Consider the following 7,500-nt stretch of genomic DNA (forward strand, 5'->3'; position numbering starts at 1 on the left):
AAGTGACTCCCAGTGTGAACTGGATCAGAAGTGACTCCCAGTGTGAACTGGATCAGAAATCACTCCCAGTGTGAACTGGATCAGAAATCACTCCCAGTGTGAACTGGATCAGAAGTGACTCCCAGTGTGAACTGGATCAGAAATCACTCCCAGTGTGAACTGGATCAGAAGTGACTCCCAGTGTGAACTGGATCAGAAATCAACTCCAGTGTGAACTGGATCAGAAGTGACTCCCAGTGTGAACTGGATCAGAAATCACTCCCAGTATGAACTGGATCAGAAGTGACTCCCAGTGTGAACTGGATCAGAAATCACTCCCAGTGTGAACTGGATCAGAAGTGACTCCCAGTGTGAACTGGATCAGAAATCACTCCCAGTGTGAACTGGATCAGAAGTGACTCCCAGTGTGAACTGGATCAGAAATCACTCCCAGTGTGAACTGGATCAGAAGTGACTCCCAGTGTGAACTGGATCAGGGATCAGAAGTGATCCCCAGTGTGCACGGTGTTGTTTCCCTCTGCAGAGCTCCGTGACGCTGATCCAGGCCACGACAGCCCGCTGGCCGCCGTCACCTTTAACCCCTCGGAGCACCAAACTGGCCAGCGCCTCGGAGAAGGTGAGGAGCCTCGTCCCTCTGACTCGTCCCTCTGACTCGTCCCTCTAACTCGTCCCTCTGACTCGTCCCCCTAACTCGTCCTTCTAACTCGTCCCTCTAACTCGTCCCCCTAACTCGTCCCCCTAACTCGTCCCCCTAACTCGTCCCTCTAACTCGTCCCCTAACTCGTCCCCCTAACTCGTCCTTCTAACTCGTCCTTCTAACTCGTCCTCTAACTCGTCCCTCTGACTCGTCCCTCTAACTCGTCCTTCTAACTCGTCCCTCTGACTCGTCCCTCTAACTCGTCCTTCTAACTCGTCCCTCTGACTCGTCCTCTGACTCGTCCTTCTAACTCGTCCCTCTAACTCGTCCCTCTGACTCGTCCCTCTGACTCGTCCCTCTGACTCGTCCTTCTAACTCGTCCCTCTGACTCTTCCCTCTGACTCTTCCTCTAACTCGTCCTTCTAACTCGTCCCTCTGACTCGTCCCTCTGACTCGTCCCTCTAACTCGTCCTTCTAACTCGTCCCTCTGACTCGTCCCTCTAACTCGTCCTTCTAACTCGTCCCTCTGACTTGTCCCTCTGACTTGTCCCTCTAATTCGTCCCTCTGACTCGTCCCCCTAACTCGTCCCTCTAACTCGTCCCTCTGACTCGTCCCTCTAATTCGTCCCTCTAACTCGTCCCTCTAACTCGTCCCTCTAACTCGTCCCTCTAACTCGTCCCCCTAACTCGTCCCTCTCCACCGCAGGGAACCGTGATCCGGGTCTTCGGCGTCCCCGAGGGACAGAGGCTGTTTGAGTTCCGGCGAGGGATGAAGAGGTGAGCGGCGGACCTGGAGCCTGGAACCTGGAACCTGGAACCTGGAGCCAGACTCCCAGCCGGGGGAGACGGCGTGGTTCAGGCTTTTGTCCTTGGCAGTGAATCAGAGTAACGCTGGTTGTTTGTGTGCGTCAGGTACGTGAGCATCAGCTCGCTGTCCTTCAGCGCCGACGCCCAGTTCCTGTGCGCCTCCAGCAACACGGAGACGGTTCACATCTTCAAACTGGAGCAGCAGAGTCCCGGGTAAACCTGAGAACCCACAATCTGAACACGTCTCAGGCCTCCACCCCTCAATCACTGTTTTAATTCTACTAAAACCACGTTACTGCAGAAATGCAGTATAAATGGTCAATTACAGTGAGCTCAGTGCTGCGGTGCGTTCAAGGACCTCCAGGAAAAGTCCGACTTTAGCATTGTTTTGACAATAAATCTGCAACTAAAATAAGTCACTGTAGGTCGATAAAACCGCTATTAAATAAACACAACTATGTTTTTGTTGGTGCAGCTCGCTACTGATGCTGCTAGCTAGCTGGAGAGTGACTCTCTGACCAGCCAATCAGAGGGCTTCAATACAGTGACATCACACTAGGCCTTCTGGAAGGTTCTGAGTCGCCGACATCAAGATGTGATTGGTTGAAGCAGCAGCGTGAGAAACTAGTTTTACACTGCAGACCTGCAGAACGGAGAGTGAAGGCCTCAGGCGGGTTTCTTTACCCGGCAACAGGTGATGCTGGAATGTGATTGGTTGAAAGATTTCATGTGGAAGAACGTGTCTGGAAGCAGCAGCTGTGAGGAGCAGAGGATTATTTAATAAGTATTTATGGAGTAAATATAATCCATATCAGTCTGATTCAGATCTTTTTCTTCGGCCTGCAGAGAAGCCTTGAAGGCCTTGAAGGCCTTGAAGGTCCTGACGGTCCAGCCAAGACATAATAAGAACAAACCTACAGGAACTGAGATGATCTGATAACCGTGTCGTTCAGCAGCTCTGTGGTTCAAACTCATTGCTGGATGTCACCTGCTTCCCTTCCAGCGGGGAGGCGGAGTCTCCCACCTGGTCGGCCTACGTGGGCAAGATGTTCACGGCGGCCAGCACCTACCTGCCCGCCCAGGTGTCGGACATGATGCATCAGGACAGAGCCTTCGCCACCGTGCGCCTCAACACCTTCGGCCTGCGGAACATCTGCGCCCTGGCCACGTAAGGCGGCCGGCGGGGAAGCGTAGGGTCGTTGCGCGTGTTTTCCGTGTGGGTCCGTCACCTCCTGCCGCCGTGTGTTTTCCCTCGCCAGGATCCAGAAGCTTCCTCGCCTGCTGGTCGCCTCCTCCGACGGGAACCTCTACGTCTACAACGTGGATCCGCAGGACGGAGGCGAGTGCGTCCTGGTCCAGAAGCACCGGTACGTTGAACACCGTCAGCTCCACCTCCTCCACCCTCAGGTGCCTCCTCCCCACACTGAAAGACATTTACACGTCACGGTGGCCTCAGAAGAGCTGAGGCGATCACAGCTGACGACACCCACCTGTTTGAACTGCTGCCCTCAGGCCGGCGGTACCGGTCCATCAGGACCAGGACCAGTAGACTAAGAGACAGCTTCTTTCCTCAAGCCATCACTGCACTGAACACTTAAGAACTAGCTACCTCAGACAAGAACTAGCTACCTCAGACAAGAACTAGCTACCTCAGACAAGAACTACCTACCTCAGACAAGAACTACCTACCTCAGACAAGAACGTCTACCTCAGACAAGAACTACCTACCTCAGACAAGAACTACCTACCTCAGACAAGAACTAGCTACCTCAGACAAGAACTAGCTACCTCAGACAAGAACTAGCTACCTCAGACAAGAACTAGCTACCTCAGACAAGAACTACCTACCTCAGACAAGAACGTCTACCTCAGACAAGAACTACCTACCTCAGACAAGAATGTCTACCTCAGACAAGAACTACCTACCTCGTTGAACACCGTCAGCACCACCCTCACCCCCACCCTCAGGCACCAAACCACCATCTGCTCTGCTCCTTCAGGATGTTTGACGGCGGCGAGGAGCAGGTGGAGGCGAAGGAAGAGGAGAACTTGGAGGACGATTGTCCTCCACCGGCCAGCCAGTCCTACGCTGCTACGGTGGCCCTGCCCTCCACCCCCCCGTCCTCCACCACCCTCATGGGTAAAACCCCTGTGTGTGTGTGTGTGTGTGTGTGTGTGTGTGTGTGTGTGTGTGTGTGTGTGTGTGTGTGTGTGTGACATTATCACTAACGCCCCCCCCCCCCCGTCTGGATTGTCTTCGTCAGGATACTCTGAGGACGGAGGGGTGCAGAAGGGTGACGTCATCCGGAGCATGAATTTGCAGAGAGTCCTGTTTGCCTGGATGACGAGAACGAGTTCCCCCAGTGGGGAACCAGAGTAACTGACCCCCCCCAGGCCAAACGCCCCCCCCCCCCCCCCTCAGCAAAGCCGTTCCATCACTGCACAAGATCCAGACTTTCTTTCACCAAACAAGAGGGATGATGGACGCAGATTTTCCTGAAGTGCCCCCCCCCCCCACCCCCCACCACAACCCCCACCCCCCCACCACAAATATATAACGTCCTGGTGTGTCTGTAGTCAGTGTCTCACTCAGTTTTTGTAAGAAAGACGGGAAAAAAGACAAAAACCATCCAAATCAAGCCGGAGGTCCAATAATCTGACCTGTTGAATCCTGCTTTAAATATCTCGTCAAGGGATTTGTGTTTATCGTGACTTTCTGAGGAGATCGAAGGGCATTAATGTGTCAGAGAGAAGCAGTGTGGTTCCTCCAGACGGGGGGGGGGGAGGGGGGGGGGGGGGGTCTGGGAGGGGGGGGGGGGCTCTGAGGGGGGTTGTGTGTTTCTACATCTTGATAGAGTATCGTGTGACTTGCAGCTGTGATACTAATTATGGAAGCAATGGAGGAGACGAGGAAACCTGCAGAGTCACAGGAGTAACCTGATGATGTGGGTGGAGGAGTGACGGGTGGAGGAGTGACGGGTGAGGAGTGACGAGGTGAAGTGAGCGGGTGGAGGAGTGAGTGGGTGGAGAGGAGTGAGGGTGGAGGAGTGGGTGTAGCAGTGAGGAGCCTCACAGCGACCCGTCCTGCAGTTTTACCGTTCACCACGTGTTTATTTCCACTAAATGTAAAGTATTACCCGCCGACACGTAGAATTACCACGTGTAAGTCTATATGGAGGATTTTTACTGAGTGTATAATGTGTATATATATCTAACATTTCTATATAGTTCCGTTGTATTAAGTAACACGGTAAGAACATGTCATTGCCAAGAGGTGGCGCTGTTAGGACCTGGTCCAGTTCAGTCCTGGACCCAGAGACACATTAAACCTGAGCTTTGGTTTTACTCCGTTTCTTTATTCAGCCTCCATTTAATGAATTCATCCACAAACTGATCTTCTTCTGGAATCATCAGGTGACCTTGGTGACCATGTGACCTCAGTGACCATGTGACCCCCTGTGACCTCAGTGACCCCCGTGACCTCAGTGACCCCCGTGACCTCTCTGCTGTGTTTGCTCTTCTGCTCCATCTGGACGTTGGACTTTCCAACCACCTCCGTTAGCAAACAAACTGCAGACGGATGTTTGTCCGCTTGTCTGTTAGCCTGCGTCAGTAGATGTCAGTAGTTGTCCGTAGTTGTCGGTAGTCGTCGGTAGTTATCCGTAGTTTGTCGGTAGTTGTCAGTAGTTGTCCGTAGTTGTCGGTAGTTGTCGGTAGTCATCGGTAGTTGTCGGTAGTCGTCGGTAGTTATCCGTAGTTTGTCGGTAGTTGTCGGTAGTTGTCGGTAGTTGTCGGTAGTCATCGGTAGTTGTCGGTAGTCGTCGGTAGTTATCCGTAGTTGTCGGTAGTCGTCAGTAGTCGTCGGCAGTTGTCGGTAGTTGTCGGTAGTTGTCAGTAATTGTTCCGTAGTTGTCGGTAGTTGTCAGTAATTGTTCCGTAGTTGTCGGTAGTTGTCAGTAATTGTTCCGTAGTTGTCGGTAGTTGTCAGTAATTGTTCCGTAGTTGTCGGTAGTTGTAAGTAGTTGTCGGTAGTTGTCGGTAGTCGTCGGTAGTCGTCGGTAGTTGTCGGTAGTTGTTGGTAGTTGGTCGGAAGTTGTCAGTAGTTGTCCGGTAGTTGTCAGTAGTTGTCAGTAATTGTTCCGTAGTTGTCGGTAGTTGTCAGTAGTTGTCGGTAGTTGTCAGTAGGTGTCAGTAGTTGTCGGTAGTTGTCCGTCGCCCTCAGTCCAGGTCGCGGCATCGGCAGGCCGGCCGTGAGGCGTCACAGCAGGGTGCCGCCGAGGCGTCTGTGCTGTAGTCTGCCGTGGACGCCGACGGGTCGGTGGCGAGGTCCCACAGCAGCTCCTCCCTCCGGCGGGCCACCCTCTCCGCCACCGCCCGGTACGCCGGCGTCCCGGCCTCCAGCGGCGTTTCCTCCGCCTCGTCGGCCTCCAGGTCGAAGATCAGCGGCGGGTCGTGGAGCTGCGGCGCCGCCGTGCCGCCGCCGCACGCCATCGCCGCACCTGCAACGTCACAGACGTCAACGACGTCACGTGGGATTTCTGCTCACCACTACAAACAAGGGTCACCAGGGGTCATCAAGGGTCACCAAGGGTCATCAAGGGTCATGAACGTCGGCAGCTAACTGGTTGATTGGTTAATCAGTTACTGCAGGAAGTTCCTAGCAGAGCAACTGACATTGATTCATCTGGTCTTGATCACCTACGTCCCAAAAACTACAAATTCTATTTGTATTCTATTATATATATATAAATAACTACATATGAAATACATATAAAAAAATCTATTTATCAGAATTGATATTATTATATAAATGATATCATATATATATTATATATATATATATATATATATATATTATACAAATTATTATAAAAGTTATGAATGAATGAATGAATAAATACATATATATAATATATATACATATAAGTTGACATGTCTGAAAATAAAATAAAAAATTATAATGTAATAGTAATAATATAACCCTAACCCTATATGATTAAATAAAATTAATAAAACTAAATTTTAATTAAATAAAATAAATAAAATAAATTAAATTAAATTAAATTAAATTAAATTAAATTAAATTAAATTAAATTAAATTAAATTAAATTAAATTAAATTAAATTAAATTAAATTAAATTAAATTAAATTAAATTAAATTAAATTAAATCAAATCGAATTAAATTGAATTAAATAGGATGGTGATATCTACACTTTGCCACAGGCACCAGAAGAAAAGAAGAGCAACCAGACGACATTGTGGGTTTTACAGTTTAGCGCTGTGGAGCAGAAGTGGTTGAAACACTAACGGCACATGTGCAGTTTGGTACCTGTGAGGTAGAAAACTTTATGTTTCCCACTTCGAACTGCCTGCAGGTCGCCGAACTTCCCTGCAGCGCCGCTGTTGGGATGGAAGAGGAACTGCAAGGGAGAAAGTAGGACTGAGTGTTCAGGTTGCTGGAGACGAGCGGCACAACCGGACAGGAAGTGGCGGTTTGGACCTCGTGGCCACTTTGTCCTCCGTCCAGCAGGACGCCGGAGGCGTCCATGGCCGTCGTAGCGCCGGTCGGAGGGAGGGGTCACTCCGGCCAGGGACAACACCGTCCTGAAGATGTCCATACCGCTGGGGGACAGAGACTTTTTAGAGCAACACTAAATATTCTTTAATCAACATGGTTGATTCTGCCAAACCACATTTATTTGATCATTTCGCACTCAGAACCTCTGTGATTGGAGCAATTTTCTTTCTGCAGAATTCTAAAGGTTTGCAAGTTAATTCTACAATATAATGAGGAATTTAAAATAAATAAATATGACTGACACATAGACTGACTCTAGTCTCAGGTAGACATGAAGAGGTTTTAGTATTTTTCTTTCATCTGTTACTTCAAAGAGACGAAACACTAAAGTCTGTTCACTTGCATGACGGAGGAGTTTAACCAGTTAATCCCTTGAAGTCTTTGATCTATAGAACAAACTGACCTCCAGCAGTGTTTTCAGTCCCCCAGAGGGAAACGTCTGTACTTTAATGACGACCGTACCTGAGGGGACGGTCA

At 49.9% G+C, this 7,500-nt stretch overlaps 2 protein-coding genes across 2 annotated transcripts in view; one reads left to right on the forward strand and one right to left on the reverse strand.

Moving 5' to 3' along the window:
• LOC308145473 (WD repeat domain phosphoinositide-interacting protein 1-like) overlaps positions 1-4,214 on the forward strand; it is a gene marked incomplete at its 5' end in the record, with an annotated part of 5,795 nt that extends 1,581 nt beyond the window's left edge. Inside the window, 12 exon segments of the mRNA XM_080516928.1 lie at positions 378-432; positions 524-542; positions 545-585; positions 587-616; positions 1,344-1,414; positions 1,550-1,657; positions 2,448-2,612; positions 2,704-2,811; positions 3,445-3,584; positions 3,709-3,744; positions 3,747-3,797; positions 3,800-4,214. Of these exon segments, the coding sequence (XP_080373054.1) occupies positions 378-432; positions 524-542; positions 545-585; positions 587-616; positions 1,344-1,414; positions 1,550-1,657; positions 2,448-2,612; positions 2,704-2,811; positions 3,445-3,584; positions 3,709-3,744; positions 3,747-3,797; positions 3,800-3,828 (853 nt within the window). The 3' untranslated portion in view covers positions 3,829-4,214.
• A 694-nt stretch (positions 4,215-4,908) lies between these two features.
• arsg (arylsulfatase G) overlaps positions 4,909-7,500 on the reverse strand; it is a gene marked incomplete at its 5' end in the record, with an annotated part of 11,315 nt that continues 8,723 nt past the window's right edge. The window contains 4 exon segments of the mRNA XM_080516929.1: positions 4,909-5,943; positions 6,775-6,865; positions 6,946-6,993; positions 6,995-7,067. Coding sequence (XP_080373055.1) covers positions 5,663-5,943; positions 6,775-6,865; positions 6,946-6,993; positions 6,995-7,067 — 493 coding nt within the window. The 3' untranslated portion in view covers positions 4,909-5,662.

This window comes from Blennius ocellaris (assembly GCF_963422515.1).
Source record: "Blennius ocellaris genome assembly, chromosome: 21".
Lineage (NCBI taxonomy): Eukaryota > Metazoa > Chordata > Actinopteri > Blenniiformes > Blenniidae > Blennius > Blennius ocellaris.